We start from the raw sequence: 22,445 nt of genomic DNA on the forward strand, positions 1-22,445 counted from the left end.
AAAGATTTTGCACTGTCAAAAGAAATTCGATGTATATTTGAGGGTGAGTAGTGCACATTGCTGCCTATGGGGGCAGTCCCTGCTAGGACCAAAGAGTATTAAAGCCAGTGACACATATCTAGGTGATTGGTGGGGTTTTTTGTATTTTTGTATTTTTTAAAGCAAAAACTGACATCAAAATAAAAATTTCAAGTTTTTAAACATGATGAGCTGAGACATGAGTGGGGGGTTCTTTTTCTCTGGCTATTCCCTTTTTGTGTGATGTCACTATGTTTAATAAGAGTTTGCACAGGAAAAGCACTACTAGCCCCCCTTATATCCTTTCTTTACTGGGTCTTTGATGAGAACGGGGTGGACCAAGGCTAGAAGTAATACGTGATTGACAAACACGCCCCAATTGAGGTACAAAAAGATAAAGAATAATTGCCTAAAGTAGTTAAAAAAGCAATAATTTTACGTTATAGGAATTGAGCAGGGGGTCTCTGGAGCTGAACTGCGTTAATTTCAGCTCCAGGGACCCCCTGCTTCCCGAGATACTTACCTCTGTAGGGGGTGCTGGAATCTCTTCAGGCAGCAGCTTTGACCGGGCTTGCTAGGGCCAACCTAATGGCATAATGACAGCTTTAAATGTCCTGCGTCTTGGTGACCAATCGGAAGCCATGACGTCATTCCTTGCGGGTTCCGATTTGGCCTGTTGACGAGGGACATTTAAACATGGAGATACCAGGCACCTCTACCGAGGGCAGTATTTCAGGGAGCGCCTGCTCATGAAGCGCCCCGGTCTTCGGGTGTGAAATTAACGTAGTTCAGTTCCGGAGATCCCCTGCTTCAATCCTATAACTAAAAAATTATAATAGTAAAAAACATAAACTGCAACGTGGAGTGTTGCTTTAATTTCCACAGGAACAGAAGCTAAATGTGTGCCATGAGTAGAGCTAAACTTATTGGTTTAAGGTAGCTGCGTTCTTGATAGAACGTTGTTTTTTCTGTCATCTTTAGGTTTGCAGTATTGACTGCCTACTTCTCATTGTTTAACTTCCTGCTTAACGTGACCCTTGATATATTACTGCACGTCTTGTACAGTCTTGCGAGCGCTGTAAAGCTGTAAAGCGCTGAGTACGTTAGTGGCCCGATATAAACCTATTTATGCAGACTTACTGCACAACAGTTAGAAATGTACTAGAAAACTCTACTCTGAAAAAGGAAAATATGCCCTAACACCCCAAAAAACATTGTAATGAGAAAGTAAGGTTCTAATTGCTGACCCCCACTGTCCCGTTTGAGGGGGCAGACAAAAGTTAACTAATGGCAGTTTTCTTTTTAATAGGATTGGTAGCGTTCACGAGCAGGGCTCTCATCACTTCTTTGTATCTTTTTGTGCATGTTTATCCTCGTTTTAATGTAACTGTATATGTAATATACGTAACTCTACTCCCATTGTACCACGCTGTAGAATATGTTGGCGCTTCACAAATCAATGATGATCATAATAAAATGTAGGTTGTGGACAGCATTTTAAAAAACTGCTACTGTATTTCTTAACTCATGCTTGACTGTGCAAATTGTGTAATGGAAAATATATATCTTGGTGCGCTAAGTGTATATCCCCAATGTATAAATGTAATGGCAAACAGATAAAAGTGCAGGGACACTAATCTCAAAAGGTATTAAATTTCAAATAAATGCACATGTTAATTCTCAGCAAAACATAACATATACAAAGACATCTCAGATGTATCCAGTGAATAAATATTAAAGTCTTGAAACAAGTGTCCAAAATAAAAAAATAAATAAATATATATATATATATATATATATATATATATATATATATATATATATATATATATATATATACGATACAGTTCTGTGGCGAAATGCTTTTATTTGTGCGAGCTTTCGAGATACACTGATCTCTTCTTCTGGCGGTGTTCCAATGAATAAAGCATACAGGTGGTTTACTTAAAAACAGTGTATGTTGGAATGTATCTGTGACTGAATCCTATCCCCCTCTCCCCCCCCCCGTAGTATGTGATTTATGACTTGAGGTGTTAAATAGTCCCTGAATGTTAGTGATGTAAGAGAGAGAGTGTGTGTGTGTATGTATATGTATTATGTATGTGTGTGTATGTATATATATATATATATATATATATATATATATATATATATATATATATATATATATATATTATATTAGTAAAAGATAAAAATAAAAGTCCCAAACAATAATAAAATGATGTGATCGTATCAATAAAGGATATCCATTCCAAAAAATGCCTGCTGGCTTATATAGATTTTTTTCGATGGATTAATGACCCATAGCTGAGCCCAGGTAGCTTGTTACCTATGCATTGAATGAAAAAAAGAGAAGCGCGCAGGGACAAGCAATAGAATAGTAAAGTTTAATGTATAAAAAAGCAACAAGATAAAACAGTAATGCCCTTACAAGATTTCAGAGCTTTAACGCTTCAATTACCATACATGTGGCTCCGATGTTGATCCGAGACCCTTTATCGAGTCACGCAGGCACGTCTGGTGATTCTGCAGAGAGAAATCGAAGAAACGCCTCTTTGGGAATAGCACTCTGTGCATCACTTGTGCCAGCCAAGGTTTGTGGAGCCGGTCCACTTCCTCTGGGATCCACCCTTGAAGAAGTTGGCTGGCACCACGAAACGCGTTGGCATTGTGGAACAAGGCCGTCTCCCATATTCCGTTTGCATGGTGCACTGGGATTGAGCCGTTCTCTCTCTTTGATCCTGCGGCTAAGTGAACTCTCCCTTCACACTGACTTGGGTGTTCCGATTTCGTCGATCCAGCCAAGAGGGGGCAGACCATCTTCTCCCCTGGCTAGGGGAGACAACTGCCTCTTCGTGGGACAGTCATACAGAACCTTCGCTGGAGGCAAGTGACGCACGGATTACTATTCCCAAAGCGGCGTTTCTCCGTTTTTTCATCTGCGGAATCACCTGATGCAGACAGACTGTCCTGCATGACCGGAGGATAAAGGGTCTCGGATCAACATCGGAGCCACTAGTCTGGTGATATAAGCGTTAACGCTCTGAAATCTTGTAAGGGCATTACTGTTTTATCTTGTTGCTTTTTTATACAATAAACTTTATTACACTGTTGTGTTTCCCTCCGCTCTTTGCAAATTGTGTAATGCAGCTTTAAGTAAGCCTCAGTAACTATTTTACTGTATCAACATTGTTCATGTCCATGCTTTAATACGGTTCTTCCAAAAATTGTGTCGTGAACTACATTTTTCTTGGTTAACCATTTCTTACTTTGGAATAGTATCCTGATCCCTTGAGCATTACTGAATTCTTTTACTTTTCCTTCCTTTATTGCAAAAACAATGATTTAATAGTCATAATCTACATTGAAACAGTATGCAGAAACGTACATTTTTGAAGTGCGTGCTGACCCTTTTTGACCATTGGTTTTTGTTGCAGTGTATGTGCTTAATTAAACAGCATGCAATGCAAACAAAACCGAATCACATCAAAGCTTTCCTCTGGTCTGCTCGTGTCTGCCTGCTGAAGCTGGGCATCAGGAGAGAATTATCTGTCAGAAGGAAAGTTAAACTGTTAAAGCATAGAGGTACATTTTTTACCAGGGGAAGCACTTTTCTGATCATTAACTTATCGTATTCAGGTTCTTGCTGTCACTTCTTTTTTTTAAATTATTATTAATATTTTTTTTTTTTTAACCAGGCAACTAAGCTGAGCTGCTTCTTGTTTCTTTCTTTTAGGGCTGGCGCCCGGCAGAGCGCTCTGGAGAAGGATCTCAAGAACGTGCAGGTCTTGGTCAACGAGCACGATAACTTTCTGAAGTGGCTGCAAGAGGCTGAAACAACACTGAACGTACTGATGGATGCGTCACAGCGGGAGGGTATTCAGCAGGATGTTGCCAGTTTGCGCCAACTCAAAATCCAGCTAAAGGTAAGACCCGTAATGGGTTATTGACTACATTTCAAGCTGTTAACTGTGCTTTTGGGGGAACGACCAGTGTAGCACGTGACATTGTTTCCCCCCAGGTAACACAACTTGTCCCATTATAATATAGAAGATCACAGATTTTCCATAGGATTCAATGGCACAAAACATCAGACTGCTATATCTGCATAACTTTGTAAAGATTGGAGGCATCTGTCTCTGCCAAAGTATGGAAAATACCATTTGAAAGGTTATTATGTTGGCACAAATGAAAGCAATTTATTGAACTTTCTTTACTATATACTTAAGTCGCATGTTTTTGGGACACCATATGCCAATTGTGTGTTAAATGAGGGCCATACTTTTCATTATTAGGTATACACTGCAGCATACACAGCTCTTTTATTGATCCTTTGACATCAAACACAATCTTGCATTCCAATAATAAAATAGTCGCAATATTTTTGGTCGCATATAATCAAGGTGTCAGTTCTAAATAGATCTGGAGTGTTGCCTGGTTTCATTATTTCTTCTGAGAGGAATCAATGTGTTCCATCTGTGATGTTAGAGGACCAAAATATGAAACGATATCGATCAATACTAAAAGAAAAATAAATGCTGTTATCCGATGTAGGTGTTGTGGGTAACAAAAATAGAAATCGATGTCTTTGAGTGAGTGTTTGTTGCTTACTTCTGAAAAAATGCTAATATCTTATAGTAAATGGCTACGTTTTGTGTGTATTAAAGGAGCAAGTCCCTCCTAGGACAGAAGTGAACGAAGAACAGTAGTGTGTTTAATAGGTTAAATGTAGATGATTGACACCTTTAAAACAAACAAAACAACCCCGAGTGTTTGTATTTTTAGATAATGTTTTAGAATGTTAAACATAGTAATCAAAAGCATTGGAGGATTTGTACAATATTTAATGCCTTTCACGGATTTGCTGACTATCGGTGCTTGAAAGTAAAGAATTGTTGCTTTCGTTTTGTCCATTGTTTAGTATCTTAAAGCCATCATTAGTCAACCAGGTAAATAGAAGTAGCTGATTTGCTTAAATTCAGCAAACCCAGAAAAAAGGGAAACAGTTATTTTTAACAGGATGGAAAAATAGTAAAACAAAGGGGACAATCTTTCTAAAGCACATGACATTGGTAACTTGTTTCAAAATGACCTGCTACATTGGATTCTCCTGTAAACATTCAATGATTAGGATCTGTTATCAGCTCATTTACTAAACCAGTGTTTCCCAACGCCAGTCCTCAGGGAACCTCAACAGGTCAGGTCTTAAGGATATCCCTGCACCAGCACAGGTGTCTCAGTCAAAATGACTGAGCCGCTGATTGACCCACCTGTGCTGGAGCAGGGATATCCTTAAGAACTGACCTGTTGGGGTTCCCTGAGAACTGGAGTTGGGAAACACTGGACTAAAGCAATACTGGCATTTTCAAACTAGATTTGTTCATTTGTTAACCAGAAATACATTATGGAGGGAGGATCACACTAACAAATATCAGAATATAAATATATTTATATAATATACTAATAGGTGCTCATGTCTAAGGTGGGGAACCCTTACACCACCAAAATATACAAAATAGCTGAAGAACACGAAGACACCGCACTCCAGAATGCTTTTTTCTGGCAAAATATAATATCAGAAATACAAATGTACCAGAGAAAGTAGACCGTAATAAAGCATACCGTGAAAAATATATATCATTTACAAAAAATATGAAGTCTTAACCAAAAATAATCATCCAAACCAATAATGCTTAGCAGTATACCAATGGAGGTGAGGTAATGGCATAACGTTTCGTGGTCCTGCCTGTGTATATTGTTTTGTAAATTATATATATGTGCAGTAAACATTATTATTGTCTATTTTATCTGCTACATTTGTATTTCTGATTGACATTTTTCCAACAAAAATCTTTCTGAAACTAGATTTGTTCAAATGTACTGCAATTGGTAAATTAACCCCTGGCGTGTAGTGGATGTGACAATCTCACATGCCCTGAATAAACTACTAACCTTAGCGAGGAAGTAAGCATTGGACATGTTATTGTCTTTCCCTTAGTATAATGCTAAAGAGTGGGGGAAACCGTTTCATGCGAAGAAAATCCTGCGTGTGCAGCCAACACAACACGGACAAACAATTTCTTCAAAGTGCAGGTCTCCTCTACGACAGAGATACAAAGTAGAGCTCTACTCATAAGTTCATAATGCAATTCTCCATTTAATGTGACAGCCAAGAACAGAGGAAAGACAACGTTTCAGGTCCCATATGGACCTTTCATCAGGCTGACCATTTATTGCTATGCAGTGTGTTTCTTGTCCTCCTGAGAGGGAAGGGGTTAACAGCCTGGGTATGGGGGAGTGAGAGATGTTTTAGGTTTATTTTTGGCTTTTTTAAATTAAAAAAAGCAATCCAAGCCTCTTTTTTTCAGTTTAATGTTTGAGGACATATCCATATGTAGATTTATGTAACGCCAAGCAAGTACCCAGCGTTATACAAAATGGACACAGGGATAAGGGGACATATAATAACATAGGACATGCCTCAGCCGAAAAATAAAGACTCGGAAAAGTAATCTACATACTGAAGACCTTCACTGAGGAGGGGGGCCTTAGAAGGCATCAATTATTATTTCTTATTCATTCAGATCACTGAACTGTAACACACAAACCTTCATTGACCTCTGTGTGATCAGCAGTTGGCGAATAACCCCCCCCCCCTGTCTCTGTCCTATCTTAGGATACGCTTATGGTGCCGGCGACGTGGCGGTCGCTGGAAAATCAAATAGAGATGACTTCCAGCGTTTGCGACCAATTCGTCGCTCCGTCGTGTTGCGCTTACTATAAGCGCACGCGACGGCGGCAATGCATTTGTTTTGCCGCAACGTCGCGTCACCGGCACTATAAGCGCAGCCTTAGTCGCTGTTCTGCTACATGCAGGAGAACACATGGAGGCCAAGTGAGCCCAGGATCTGAACCACTACTTGATTTGAGACACCTTAATTGGTACCTAAATGCATTCACTTGGAAATTCAAATATTGCTGGAGATTTGAGGTCTTATTCTCTCATCAGACAATGGCCCGTTTAGTGCATATTTGTTTATATAACCATTCTTAAAGCATGGAATGAGAATATGTTGAACAGTAGCCAGCTGTGGATCTGATCATTGACGAAGGGTGAAACCTAGAACACAGAACTTTGCTATTTTTTAAATAATTTTTTCTTCTCAAGAAGTTCTCTTTTGAGAATAAAACAGTAAGTATATACAAATAAATATTGCTTTTGCCCATCCTTTAATAGTAAGTTCCTTAACTCGCTAGTAGCAAAGGGTTTAAGGTCTAAGTTCTTAATACAAGCCTGGGGTAGGAATTTGAGGGAGTGGGCAGCAGTAAGGTGCATGAGTAATTGCAGAGTTAAACCTTAATTTGACTTTACTGATTCGCCACAAAAAGACATCGCTCTTTCCCTCAGCTGACTGTATTTTTTAACTGGTTGATCGCTCTGGGGCGAAGCTATTTCCTAGGTGATTTCTAACTCGAGTTGTCTTCCATTTAAAATAAAATGAATGGCATGTATTCTTGTGATAGTTTGGGATTGAATACACACTGCAGTAAAACAACAGTTTGACAGCGTGAATAAGGAGGGCTTTCTACTGTTGTTTTGTTTTTTCATTCGGGATTTTTTTTAAAGTCAAGGAATAAATTAGGGGTGTCTCTCCTAGTCAGGGGTGTAATTTGACCATGTACAATTTGAAAATATGCATGCTACAGATGTATGCAGGAATTACTGTTTATGTTTCCGTGACGATCGCGGCCTGGATGGATTAACGCTACGGGTGGGTCTGATCTCGAAGTATGGACCCCCCACAGCGTGATCACCGTGGACAGCAAGTCTTGCTACATCTGTATATATTTGTGCACCAACCTCCGTCTTGGTCAAGGAACCAATGTCTATTGAGGGTGGGGGGGGGGGGGGGGGCAACTTTAGTAGGAAAATGTGATGGTATATAGTTTCTCAGATACGTGAAAACCTGGTAGTGCGCTACTGTACATGCTGTACATGCACTTTCTGTATGCACGTTACTGTGCACGTCAAAAAATATTGTAATATCTATGCACACTCATAAAAATAAACAAAAACTTAGTTTGGGGTGCTCAACATTGGAAGCCTACCTCAAATAGACAAATAAAATAAAAAATGGAAAAAAAAAATCAGATGGTATAGTACTCTAAGGGCTCAATAGATATATTTAATTTATTGAAAATAAAATAATGGGGTGCCAATGTTTCTTTGGGACATAAAGGGTGAGGATTTTCGTTAATGTGCATGTACCACTGTGTACTTGCCTTGCAATGCCTTTGGTCTTCTGTTAAAGGCCAATGTCTGATTCCACAACATCCAAAGCACAAGCAAACACACAGCCAGCACTTTGCAGTCCGGTTTTCATATACTGATCCAAGAAAATCTATAGTTTTGCAACTTGCTAAATGTTTTGGTGCGTTGAATTGATGAGGCAAGATGAGGAAGTTCTGTCATTCCAAGGCAAGTCTAGTGGGAAGAGAGTGAAGTACAGAGGGTCTGTGCACCCAGGTCCTGTGCTAGACAACCTGCTAATGCGTAAGTTTGTTATCTTAGTGTTATTTTATCATATTGTGTTAATGTTTTTCTCCCCTATCATACTGTACTTAGAATATGTTGACACCTTATTAATAAACAATAATGGTCGAGGTACCGAACGGGTGGTCAAGTTACACCTAACAAGTAGGCGATTCTAAACCAATTTAAAAATAGGGGAAACTTGTCAAATTAATTTTCAAAACAGTCATGCTATATATTTAATATTTCATCAGTGGTGAGTCAGGGGCCTGTTTTAAGATTAGAAAAAAAAAAAAAACATTTGATCTAATCATTAGATCAGTTTAAAAAAAAATAAAAGATAAAGTGAAAATGTCAGTACTTACAGATGTAGCGAGACTTACTGTCTCCAGAGCTATGTCTGAAAAAGCTTAAAGCCGCCACTCTGGAGGTAATGCTTCTGAAACTGAAAGGCGGCTATTAACCAGGGGAAGCAGGATCTTTGCTGATCGATCACGGGAGAACGAATCGTGAGGCAGCTTAGGTAATGAAAACAAATAAAATCTATGCTGTACTCAAGTATGTAATTCTAGATCCAAAAGTCCATATAATACGAAATGCTTAGTCCTCCAAGGCTGGATTCCTCAGCTCTTCAGGACCCCCACATATACAGAAAATGACAAAAAAAAAAGAGGACAAGCACAGCCTTTTCTTAGTAAAATAGAAAATATAGTGTATCAAGAGTCACAATAGCCCCCAATCCTCACTTACATCTAGGATAAAAACAATGTGCTCACCCAGGAGACCGGAGACAAAGGAGCTGGGCTCCACAGAGTATAATCATCACTGTTTAGATCTTGCAGGTACGGAGAACACACCCCTTCACTGTCCTGCTGTTAGCTAGCTTGGAGCAGGATTTAGGGCGTTCGCGTCACCCTGTGTTACCCTGTTCTCTTCCGGATTCTCCTCGAAATGGGTTTGTGGTCTCACGTCTACAATGTCTGCACAGCCCCACCAAGCAACCCGGCTTCTCTTTACGGGGAGAATACGGTAGAGAACGGGGCAACACATATTTTCTATTTTACTAAGAAAAGGCTGTGCTTGTCCTCTTTTTGTCGTTTTCGGCATAGGTAATATGTTTTCATTAAAGATAATGAAAGATTGAATATATTTAAAAAAGAATAAATATATATATATGTAATAATAATTGAGGAAATGAAATGGTTCATTGGAAGCAGTTGGGTGTGACCCACACATGTTATGTGTCTGAGAGGCTTCAGTCCATTTTTTTAAGGCTGCAGCAATTCAATGTCTTCAATAAAGTGACAGCATATTGAGGATTGTTTTTTTTTTAGACCTGTTTTTTTAAGTCTAGTGTAACGGTGTTCCTCCCCCCACCGCCCCCCCAATAGCGAGGGGCCAATACAGGGTGTATGGTGCATATACCTGCTGGCAACAGGACGGCAGAGTCGTCCGAGAAGACTTTGGGACACAGGAACAGGCTTGTGGGGTTCATACCCCACATAATATTTAGCAGTGCGCACCTCCATCTGCCGTAGGCTCCAGGGAAATGGAGATGATCTCCCACGGTAGAACTGATTACCTCTCCCCCCAGTTAGATCACACACCAGGCCGGAGGTATATTGCAAACAGGAACGGTTTATTACTACTGTCTGCAGTAACACAACAGGTACTCAGCAGTCTTCTGCCGGATACAGTCTCTTGGCTCAGTTATCACTGAAGATGGTCCCTGGACCGCCACTACAGGCCAAGGGCACCCGCAGCCGTCCTAGCTCTTCCCCACCTCCCTAGCGGAGACAGAGGTATTGGTTCACACTCACTCCTTCCCGTAGGGAAGAGCACATGGCTAGGCCCCTATCTCAGGCTCCGAGTCGTGTGACCTGCCTTCCTCAGAGGGAAGGAACAACCTCCAAATTTAGAGCGGTCCTTCCCTTAAGTACAACAAGATGGTAGGCACCCCGCTGTCCCAGCTACAACAGGATGTACCACCCCTTGCTGTCACTCAAGTGTAGTACCAAAGGTGAAGGGGAAAACCCCATACCAACTACTGGCAAAAAAACAGACAAAGATGCCCAAAGCTACTTCCAATGTGACAAAAATACACAGTGCAATACCTATATATTCTCTTGAAAAAAGGGTCATTTAGTTTAACCCTTTGGCCAAAGCATCTTAAGCCTGCTGCCACTTTCAAGGCATGACCGTAGCAGGTCCTAACACTCCCTGGGTTAAAATTCTTATTAACCTGTATAATTACAGGAAGAATGATCACATTGGATCTGTCGTAACCTGGCAGAATGAAACTGACCTGCCAACTTGGAAAGTGGGGAGGGGCAAGCTTAAACCTTGGGGGGGAGGAGCCACTACCCTCCCAAAAGCAGCCGAGACCAGCTGCACACAGTTAATAAACACACAGATACCCAACAAGCTCTGAGAAACCCTGGCAAGCCTGTTAATACCAGGGTTTACCATATAGGTAGAATAGTAGCCATGGGGTAACCCGCTACACTAGCAATAATGGGGGTACCTTTCAGAGGCGAGAGAAATAGGCGCTGGACTGGTGCAGATGCACAGATATGTACAGATCACCTGTTACTTGGAGTCTGCTGTTCCGATGCCACAGAAATAGAAGCAACTACCTTATAATATTTCTTCACATAGAAAATTCAACCAAAACCTTTGAAGGTTTTAATAAGACCATTGCGAGACTATAATAACAATTTGAATTGGCCACATAGGAAAACAAAGCTTATCTAATACTATGCTTTTAGTCTGCTGTCCTGTCATTTATAAGACGGCACAACCAGTTCAATGTATTACTTGGCTATTTGCTTATTTAGATATAAGCCTAAGTACTCCAGTCATAAACTGACAGGCATTTATGCAATTTTCACATGTTCGATCCCTCTGGACTCTAGATGTCATGTTTTGTTACCCATAACCCTGTTGTCTCTTAATTCTGCGAGGACTGATGGCTTAACTGTCTCTTGTCCAATCTTATTAACTTGAGAGCATTTGCCTTTTTTCTTTGGCTCTGCTTCATTATGGCGCTGTTTTCTGGGTAATTCACTCTTAACACATCGCCTTCAAAAAGAGACGTTTGCATTCATAAAGAAGGCTTTTAAGGCAATAGCTCCTTCCAAACTACATATATATAGATATATAGATATGGATATATATATATATATATATATATATATATATATATATATATATATATATATAAAATACCTAACCAATTATATGAAATGGTTCACCCTCAATTTTACCCTTTTGCAATTTAATTCCCATGGCTATGCTGCTTTCCAAAACGTATAAAATGTTACGCGCGTGCCAAAACCTCTACTACTGTACTGTATGGCAGCAGCATATGCATCATTTTAAACCCCAAACCATTGACTTCCTCACAGATTGATTTGAAATAAAATGAAAATACATGGAGATGTAAAACCTGTTCTCGTATGGAACATGTTCAATATCTATTTTATAGTTACATTTAAAAAGCAAATTTCTCTCATTGTACTTCCCAAAGCTGTTTTTATTTATTTTTTAATCTGATGCTTTATTCAGTAGATATACGCTTTTGAAATATTAAGTGTATGGGCGTTTGAAATGAAGCTCTCACCGGAGCCCAGTACAATCTATTGGTTACCATGGTTACCTTAGACGCCATCGATGATGCAAATCATGTTCTCCAACATTACAAAAACTTGTAAGAGCAAGACATGCTTACAGGGCAATATGTTAACATTATATTCGAGTTAAACTCATGAGCTTCACGTTTAAATGGGCAGTTCATCTTAGGACAGAAGTGAACTAAGAATAGTGGCATTTACAAAAAAAAGTGGACAGATATAGGTATTTGTAAACAATTTTATAAACCTGGAACGTTTCCACAGTAAATCAACGCTTTGGGGAGTTTTTACAATCTTTATCTAATGTCTGGGAATGGCTCAAAACTGTAGGTTTATCCACTGCATTGTATAGTCATTATGACTCCATCACTTGTCAAACAAAGTAAGTAGCTGATATGCTTGAATTTTTTGTGGACCCAGATAAAAACGGAAACATACATTTTTACAGAATGCCAATAAGTAATACTGCTACTTTAAAGCAGCACTTTCTCTTGGCCCCCCTTTTTATTACGTGTAGGAAGCTGGGTGTCTCCGGATGTGAACAGTGTTAATTTCAGGTTTGGGGTCCCTCTGGTTCTCATAGAGGTTGCAGACGGTCACATCCTGGTATGTTAATCCACCCTTGTCACGCGGACCAACAGGAAGTCGCAACGAATGATGTTGCAGCTTCCTATTGGCTTGCATAACACAGGAGATTTGAACTTCAATTTGTTTCCCCTGGAGGGGATGCTACCGGCTGCACCTTCCCCACTAAGCATCTCGAGAAGTATGGGGTCCCTGGAGCTGAAATAAACGTGGTTTAGCTCTAGAGACCCCAGATGTCCTATACATGTTTAAAAAAAAAAAAGAGAGAGGGTGCCAATTACACTTAAAAGTGCTTTTGTTGGAGAATAGATGACTTGTTTTACTGAAATGAGATAAGAAGGCTGCAGCGATTCCAAAGTTGCTGAGATCAGGGAGTTTTAAGAAATTTTCTTAGACCATTCACAGGAACACACAGACACCGGTACCAGTCCCAGCAAATAACCACTTTTACCACCGTATTTCTCTTCAAATTGAAGGATCGAGCACCAGTTTAGCCTTGTCTGGTAGAAAGCAAACTCCAGCACTGTGGCTTAGATCACATTAATTTGAAGATTAGAAAAAAAAAAAGAAATGTTTCTTTATATGGATCTCTATTGTATGGGCATAATCAAATTAAGTCAATTGATTGATTGTTTTGCTTTAAAACTATACATTTGTTTATTCTATAATTGCTTTTAGAATTCAGTCATTTTACCTTTTTTTTATTTATTTTTTAGAATAATTAAAGTGAGCTCTTTAAACGCCTCAAAGTGGGTAGGACAAAGTGCTTTAGAAATGCTATATTAATGAATAGGAAAGCCAAATATAGACATTGTATTGCTGTAATACTGTATTTGTATTATTCGTACACATCCTGCCTAATTGTTTTTGCAATGTATATCATCCATCGTCTCCCCTGCGTGTGCGATCCGTTCTCATTTAGCATGAGGCTGATGGAATTAGAGCAGCTATCCCTCCGTTCTCCTCTGAAGATTTATACCAGTCTGTTCTTCACTGTCGTGGAGGTACATTCAGTCAGAGACAAGCTGAGAGAGCAAGCACATCCTTCACAAGCAGGGTGCACACATCGCTCTCTCCCTCATTCCGTCCAACAATAGAACTCGGCTTTGAGGAAGGAACTATAGGGTTATATCCACCCTCTCTTCGCCATGGACTCCACAAAGTCTATAAGGTTTTAATATTTCCGTTCTTCAAGTCTCCCTGTATTGAGTGGGGTTTCCACAAGGAGCAGCAGGCGTTTGGCTGCAGCAGGCTGCTGCTCTGGCAATGCACGGAATCTGGGAGTCTTACTGGAGCCTTGGTTGTAAGGATTTCATGTCAGGCATTCAAACTTAGGAGATGCCACCCTCCTCTGCCTTTGAAAGCAGTGTGGGCTTTGGTCTCTTTAAAGGCTCTTCTTTTGTGTGTGCGTGTGTGTGGAAACGAGCATGCTCAGACAGCTGGCAAATGGTTGTCCAGTGACCACGAGGGAATGATTGCCGCTTTTCATTTATAATGCAAATTCGGAGGTGCCTCCAGGAGTGTGGCAAACTTAAAATGATGGCTGTGGTGAGAACATCTCTGCAGAAAGTTGTGGTCTTGTTGCATCGTTTGCAGAGGATGGCGGTGTCATCACCACGTTACCAGAAGCTGTGTAAGGTGAGTTAGGCGCTTCTATGTTGCCAAGAACCCCTTTTGCGATTGGGGGGGGGGGGGGGGTTGCTGCCAGTTTAATGGAGCGAAAAAAAGAATTTGTGAAGTTTCTTGAAAAGTTTTCATAGCTTTGGTGTAAGATCATAAATTCTTGTTTAACCCATTTGTCGTCAGAGGGTTAAGTTCCCAAATATCAAACAAAGTGTCCCAATCTACTACAGTTAATGTGGACAGTGCATAGATGATCTACAGCATATGTATCCTAGCATTTCATATTTTTTATAGCAAACAATCAACTTTTGATTTCTCTCTGAATGTAATTTATGCAGTTTTGTCTCACGCAGCACTTTGCAAAATAAACATACAGTACACACAGACGGCAGTACAAGTAAGTAGAGGTGCAATACAGGGTGAAAGGCATCATATGTACAGGCAAACACTGTAAGGCACAGGTGCTCAACTCCAGTCCTCAACACCCACCAACAGGTCAGTTTTAAGGATATCTCAGCTTCAGCGCAGGTGGCTCAGACTCTGCTTCAGCAAAGGTGGCTCAATCAGAGTCTGCTTTAGCACAGGTGGCCCAATCAGAGGCTCAGTCTTCAGATTGAACTACCTGTGCTGAAGCTGGGATATGCTGAAAACTTGACCTATTGGTGTGGGGGGAGTGGGTTAGGACTGTAGTTGAGAATCAATACTGTAAGGAAATTTCCACCTGGGAGAGTTCACAGTTAGTGCTAAAGTACAAACTTTTTTTTTTTTAACCTTGTCTACAAATTGGGGTGCGCAATTTCTGCACATTTTTGTTTTTACAATAAAGCAGACTAAATAAATAAGGGAAGGATACAATGACTGATAATGTGACTACACAATAACACAAATGTGCTGTCAGTGTTGTAGTGTTTGGGGTTTCGCAGCATTTGGCCATGCAGTTATCACCACCACTGCCAGTCTATGGTTTAAATTTGCAAATTGACCGGTGCTCGTTAATTTTAGGAATCAGGGCAACTTGGTAACGACAGTGTACCATTTTATAAATGCTTTTAATTTGTTTTATTATCATGCAGTTGCACCCGGAATCATGAAAACCTCCCCATTAACTGTCAACGTGGTTAACAACATGTGATTATTAGCATGTAAGATTAATGAAGCAGGTATTCTGTTTTACTTTTAGTTCTGCTCATATTATCTCTGTATTGCCTTGTAGTCTAAACGAACTTGAAGACTGTTTGCATGGTTAACACTGAATGAAAATTAGAATTGTACTTTGGATTTGAATTAATAGTGATGCTGTGTTTGTGTCCTTGGGTTTTCAGAGAGAGAGAAAGCCAGATACACTCCGAGCAACCAGCTAATAATGTATCTGTGTGTTAACACAGACATATGACACTGTACGTGTGTGTGCAACCGCGTATTTAGGGACAATTGAAAAGTTTTTTGTTATTTGTGCTGCAAAATTCAGAATGCGATTAACCTATAATATCCCATTTCCAGATCTTGGTGTGGTTGTTTTTATAATTATTACTGCTTGCAGAATTGAGTTCTGAATTTAGAAACTTGCCTGCCCCCCCCCCCCCCCTCTCACAATGCATAGATCAATGTGAAACTTTTTCTTATGGAGAACCAAAAAGTGATATATTTACTTGCGATGCTTTGCACGTCCCTTTGGCAGTGCATGGGGTTAGGAGCATAACACATCTGTGCATTTACTCCTTATATACAGTATACAGTAAAGCAACATTTCTTATTCAGCAGGAATATTCTCCTCCTCCTGCACGGTGCAATAATACAGCACTTGAGCTGGTGTTTCTAGATCCAGGAATTATTCTGCTTTCCAGGTCTGTCATGTTTATTTGCGTGGTGTCACAGTCTCACCTAAAGTAACCAGCTGGAAGTCATTCTACAGCAGTGGTGACAAACTCCGTCCTTATGGGCCACCAACAGGTCAGGTTTTAAGAATATCCCTGCTACAGCTCATGGCTCAATGAGTGGCTCAGTGATTGTGACTGACCCAGCTGTGCTGAAGCAGGGTTATCCATAAGACCTCTTGGTGGCCCTTGAGGACGGAGTTGGAGCACCCCTGCTCTAGACATTAATGTTTTTCTTTAACATTTTATTGGGATTTAGAAAACCTATAAGGACAGGCAAGTGATGGGGCTTCAAAATATTTTGGCTTTGGTCTCGGTATAAGTAGAGGAATTTTTGGACCATTGGATCTGGGTAATGATAGTAATTATTTCTGCAGATAGCATCATACTTGCCTTTATGAAAGCGTCACAATCATTGACGGCTCCTTATAAACGTTCTGTGATTCTGACCTGTAACATATGGCTGAATAGTACACATGAGATTCGAAGAGCTCTTTCCTTTGTTGTCAGATCACTTGTGAATTTGTTGGATGATGGATATCACTTCGTATTTCTAACTTACTAGTTGTAGTGTCATTAAAAAGTATATTACAGTAAGGGCAATTAAAATGTGGACTTTATAACCATTGCAGAATGTGATGGCAGATACACTAGATCTATTCAAGAAAAGGCTAGTCATCTTTTTTACAAAGGATAGGTATACAGGGATATACGAAATAAGTAAACATGGGAAGGATGTTGCTCCAGTGACAAATCTGATTGCCATTATTGGAGTCAGAAGGAATTGATTTTTTCCCTTACAAGACGACATTAGATGATGTTACTCCTTTCTTTACCCCTTTCTCTGGATCAATATACTGTAAATACAAATGTAGGATAAGTATTGGCCGTCTAAATCTAACATAGGTTAAACTCGATGGACATTCTGTGTCTTTTTTTCCAACCTCATCTACTATGTAACTACTGTATGTAACTATTGTATTTGTATGCAGAAAAAAACAGTTTTATAAAGAGAAGGGGAGCTCATTGGATGCAGTTTTTGAAAACGTTATTTTGTATTAATGATACACATACATAAAGATGGAGGTGCTTTTAAACATCCTACTTCATTTAAAAAGGAAGTACTGTAGAAATGTAACTTTGGAAAGCACGCAATGCTCATTAAAGTGTGACAGTGCTGATTAGGGCACTATCACAAGGACATTCCCATTCTTACATCCACACCGAGAACCTTTATCAAGCAAACTGAATTTAAGCCTTTTTATACAGTACATTGATTTGTGCAGAATCCTTTCCCATAGATATATTTTGAATGGATAAAATAAGCAGGCCAGAGCTACTCTGTGAGTAGGGATATATATATATAATATATTATATATAATATATATATATATATATCTCAGGATTGAAGCAGGGGGTCTCCAGAGCTGAACCCCATTAATTTCATTTTTGGGGACCCCATGCTTCCAGGGATTCTATCCTCCAAAAGGAGGTATCTCTCTGCTTCTCAAAGCTCCAGCGTCACGTGGGCCAACGTGAAGCCACACCGGATGATCTCACAGCTTCCTATTGGCCGACAGGACACGGGAGCTTTGAAAAGCAGCCATTATGTGAACCCTGGTATGCAGCTAGGGAGGCTACCGGCACCCCCTTTACAGAGGTAGGTATCTACGGAAGCAAGGATTAACCGGACCTGAAATGAATGGGGTTCAGCTCCGGAGACCCCCTGCTTGAATCCCGTGTATAAAAAAAAATAATGTAACACGTGGATTACTTTTTTAAGTACAAATTTTATTAAGTGGAATTTTGTTTCATTTGGATTATTATATAGTATTGTTATGAATCAATATCTTTGTCACTTATCTGCATCATAATGTAGAAATAGTGTAAGGTTTTAGTTTTTGGACAAGCTCTTTTTGAGAAGTAACATTTTGTATTAAAGTGTATTGGCTTTTATGCCGCATATTTTCTTATTTGCCTTAACCAGAAGATTCCACTTTTGTTGCAAAATCATGCACTTTGTGCCTGATGAGCAGACGACAAACCGTTACTTTGACATTTTAGGGACCAGACGTAAGACTTTGGGATCTTTTGTCTAAACTCCAAAATCTTTCTTGTACGGCCAAGAATCGTCACCTCTTATTGCAGAGAATGAGTTAACGATTTGCTAACAATTCTGGAGCTTAAATTGACCACTTTGTTTTGTAGGTTGATCGTACAAGCAACACCATATTATAACACATTTGCTCTTGACATTTTTTGTATGTGTATACCAGTGGTTTCCAACCTGTTTTTGGTTAAGGAACCCTATGTGAAATTCTGAGGAACCCCAACCCTCTTTAATAGCGCGTCCGAGATCAGATGCAGATTCATGGTATCCCTGGTTCAAATACAGTATATATTTGTGTGCAATAACTGTATTTGATCCAATCAAAAACTAGGTTTACTTCTCAATAAGTATTAAATAGAACAGCCCAACTTTAACTCCAATATATGAAAGGTTTATATGAATAGTTTGTGTAAACCTGTAGCAAAGAAACAATAATGTTATAGTAAATAAGAACTGGGTCTTAAAGCACTATTTAGAAAATTCACAATAACAGTCACATTATTATCATTATTATTAGGCACAACTATTATTTCACATCAATATTACACTCTTCCCCCTCCCAAAATAAATAAAACACTACTGGAAGATTTTCAAGTGAACGAAAAAAGGAGGAATTACAGGCAAGCTGTGAATTGGAAATTGCTTTGGGTTGTCAATAAAAAAAAATATCACTTGTGAGCACGTTCACATTGTCTTACCCAGGTCCACAAATCTGACATTCCCCATGATCTCATAGCATACAAGGCTTCCACTGCAGCCAGGGATTCTGGGTAATGACAGGCACATAGAGCAGGGGTGCACAATCTTTCCATAATGCGCCCTCTGCCTGCTTCCCTTTCTGCTCGCGCCCCCCCTCCCTTACCTGCTCTCCGGCGTCAAATGACGTGACTGTGCGGTGTAATTTGGCGCCGAGTTGCCATGGCGATGCGTCGCCGAAGAGAAGGTAAGTGAAGTTGCAGAGGCCTCACGCGATCCCCCGGCAACAATTTAAATGACTTGGGGGAAGAGCGCGGGACCTCTGCAACCGCAGCCCCCCCTGAACAATCTTGCGCGCACCCCAGTTTGCGCACCGCTGACATGGAGCATTCACGTATCACTTTCTTCTTCTTGTCCAATTTAACATAACACCTATAAGCTTATGCCTGGCGTCTTACACTGTTTTTTGAGCACAGCCTGGGATGTGTCAGTGGAACCGCATCTATGGAGTGTCTCCGAGTTCCAGCAGGTGTCACTGTAAGGCAGTGGCAGAGTCTCTGTATGATGGAAGTGTCTGCTTTGAAGAGATAATAGAACAAGGATTACTAACCATAGATCATTGCTCTAATTCTCTTGCATTTTCAGCTCAGCTCTTTGAAGACCTGTATTTGCACGTACTGTACTTGTGTTAAAAGTATGCAAGCGACTGCAAATGAGTGACAGAGTTTTACTGTCTGCGAACATGACTTGTCATTTTTCTTTACGCTTTCAATATTTTGCGTGGACAAGATGGATTGCAATATCCTAGCTGTCTCTCCGTCACAGAGTAACCCTGCAGGGAAATAGTAAGGTCCTAGTTAAGAAATTGAGTAAAAGGGAAAAATAAATAAATCAATATTGACATTACCATTTGAAAGCTTAAGTACTTCAGCAAGTTTTGAGTTCGTGTTGGTTTTCTGAAGGTGTAATGAGCCCTTATTTCTGAAAGAACGACTCAATTGACTCTCTAAAAACCATAATTTTTCAATTTTAAAGCAAATTATTATTATTTTGCAAGGGTCCAAAGCATGCGGTAGAGTGGTCACATGGCTGTTTCCATGCGGAGTTCAGAGACTTGTCCAGAGTTTCTCTGATGAGGCTGTTTGAGGTTTAGTTATTGAAGTCGTGTGATGTCCGTGGGTACAGCTTAGCTGTGTTTTTTAAAATCAGCGAGCAGTGGGAAAAAAACTTAGATGTGAAAAGGACAACCTGTTGCGTACTGTGGAGGAAAATCTTTAAAACATATGTAGCCTAGTGCCCCTTGCCTTCCACTGGCCTCAACACTAGGCCCTGCGCAGGTGTTTAACCCCAACACTGATAGGAACAGGCAGTGTTGGGGTTAAACACCTGCGCAGGGCCTAGCCTGCAGTTGCCATATCCAGGGGCAGGCCTAAACCGACAGTTTAAGTGTAATACCTGGGGAGGATACTGACTGGATTACATGTATATGGTGTGATGCCTGTCAGTATCTGGACCTGCCCTGTTATGGGGCGGGGTTACAAGACCTTCCCCCCCCGCGTATAAAATCTGACACTCAACCAAATTGATTGTGGTGTGATTAGTGTGTGTCTTCCCTCCCTCAGAGAAGTGGGAGTGTTCCCCTCATCCCATCAGGGGGTGAGGGGAGTATAGGAGGGATGCTTGGGGCCTCAAGCCCTGGGTATCTGCTCCAGGGAAAATGGAGGATGCCATGCTGTACACTGAATAAAGACTCTGTTATACCAACGCAGATGTGTAGTCTTTGGAGGAGAGAGAGTTGCCTGTGGGGACCATCCTGCCTGTCAGGATCCTCATGAGATGGAGGCACTGCACCCTAGGAGGAAAAGCCTGCCCTGTTGCTGCTCCCACACAACACCAGTGGAGCCCCCAGGCCTTCTGTAACACCCAAGCGAGCTCACAGCACAAGAGAAACACCCACGTAGTGGCCAGATGTCCCGTGGGAGGGGGTAACAGGTGCAACACATATATAATAAATATACAGTGGGAACTGCACCGTTAAACCTTTCTAAGTGAGACAAGGTTCACCTGACAATTCCTGCTATCTGGGATAGATCACTATGGCTGACAGAAGCAGGAGAAACTTTTATTCCAGTCTAGTTGGCTTACTGCCCTTTCTTGAGATGGAAAGCCAGACAGTGAAAGTGAGAATACCTACTTTCCTCTGTGAGAGGAAATACTGTACTAGCCATAGACTCTCTCTGTAATAACTTAAACATTGCCTTCAATTTTCTTCATAAGGCTGAGGCCCCAGTGCCTCCGCTGCAAGCACCCGCGAGGATGGTCTTCAGTGAGCTGCAGGAAGAGAGACCGGGGGGGAGGGGGTAGCGGGGGAGTGATGGGGGCGCGGCCATGACGTCACCCGGCAGGTTCGCCCTCATTGGCTCAGTGGCCTAGCGCTCCATCGCGAGTCCTGCTCTCAATTCTATTGAGAGCAGGAGCAACTCTCGCCGCAGCTCTACGCCCCCCCCCTCGCAGCGGGCCCAGTGTCTGCCACAGCGGGCGCTGCAGTAGCATGCGGGGGGACCTGGCCTAACTCATCAGTTGCTTTGCAGTTGAGCAGCGAAGAAGAGACCAGACGGGTAATGTCAAAGTTCAGTTCTGAATCTCAATGTACTGCTATGTATCATTGATGACTGACAGTGTCACAAGTATTATTATGAATAATATCCCAAATATATTATTTCAGATTTAATTTTGCCCAACTGCTTGGCCAAAGTGGCACCTTTTAGTTCCATACTGACATAGCTCCTACATTTCACCATCATTCAACACAAAGGGTGGGAAGTTGTGTGCTAAAATGTAACATATACAGTAGCAGAGCCATATCCAGGGTCAGTGATGCAGAATCCATTAATTGTTTGTTATTAATTCATTTTCTTATTTCTTCTCACAAGTGATGCACGCTGCGCCATTTGGGGCTTGCGTGCCTGGGTTGATCTTTAACCTTTAGCTAATGATGTAGCCAGAAAAGAACAACGTTTCAGTGTGTTTTGCTTAATATAAAGTGTTCATGGATGCTGTGCCTAAATGTAGGTGTAAATAATGAATACATAGCATGTAGATTGATATACATTTTCTGCATGAACACATCTAGTGTGTATGTTTTTATATGTGTAATATATATGTAACGGGTATTCCCCCACCCAATCGCAGATTATAGTGTGGGTGCGGAGAACGTACAGTGTTACCAGCGTGTGGTGCGTTACCTGTTGGCTCACAGGAGGGCTGAGCTTCCACCAAGGGGAACCTGGGGTAATTATGATACTATGAGTAACCACTTACTCGGTGCAGCGCCTCCACCTGCGATGGCTCCCACCAGCGGGGGAGTAGTTCCT

At 40.8% G+C, this 22,445-nt stretch overlaps 1 protein-coding gene across 10 annotated transcripts in view; it reads left to right on the forward strand.

The window, feature by feature from the left end:
- Nucleotides 1–22,445, forward strand: part of UTRN (utrophin) — a 678,467-nt gene that overhangs the window by 289,246 nt on the left and 366,776 nt on the right. For 8 of the 10 annotated variants that reach the window (XM_075596593.1, XM_075596597.1, XM_075596594.1 and 5 more), the window contains one exon: nucleotides 3,755–3,944. In XM_075596593.1, the coding sequence (XP_075452708.1) occupies nucleotides 3,755–3,944 (190 nt within the window). Of the gene's footprint in view, nucleotides 1–3,754; nucleotides 3,945–13,643; nucleotides 14,407–22,445 lie in introns of those variants that run through there. The other 2 variants (XM_075596599.1, XM_075596600.1) reach the window with 2 other exon arrangements.

The sequence above is a fragment of the Ascaphus truei genome, chromosome 4 (assembly GCF_040206685.1).
Source record: "Ascaphus truei isolate aAscTru1 chromosome 4, aAscTru1.hap1, whole genome shotgun sequence".
NCBI classification, from domain to species: Eukaryota; Metazoa; Chordata; class Amphibia; order Anura; family Ascaphidae; genus Ascaphus; species Ascaphus truei.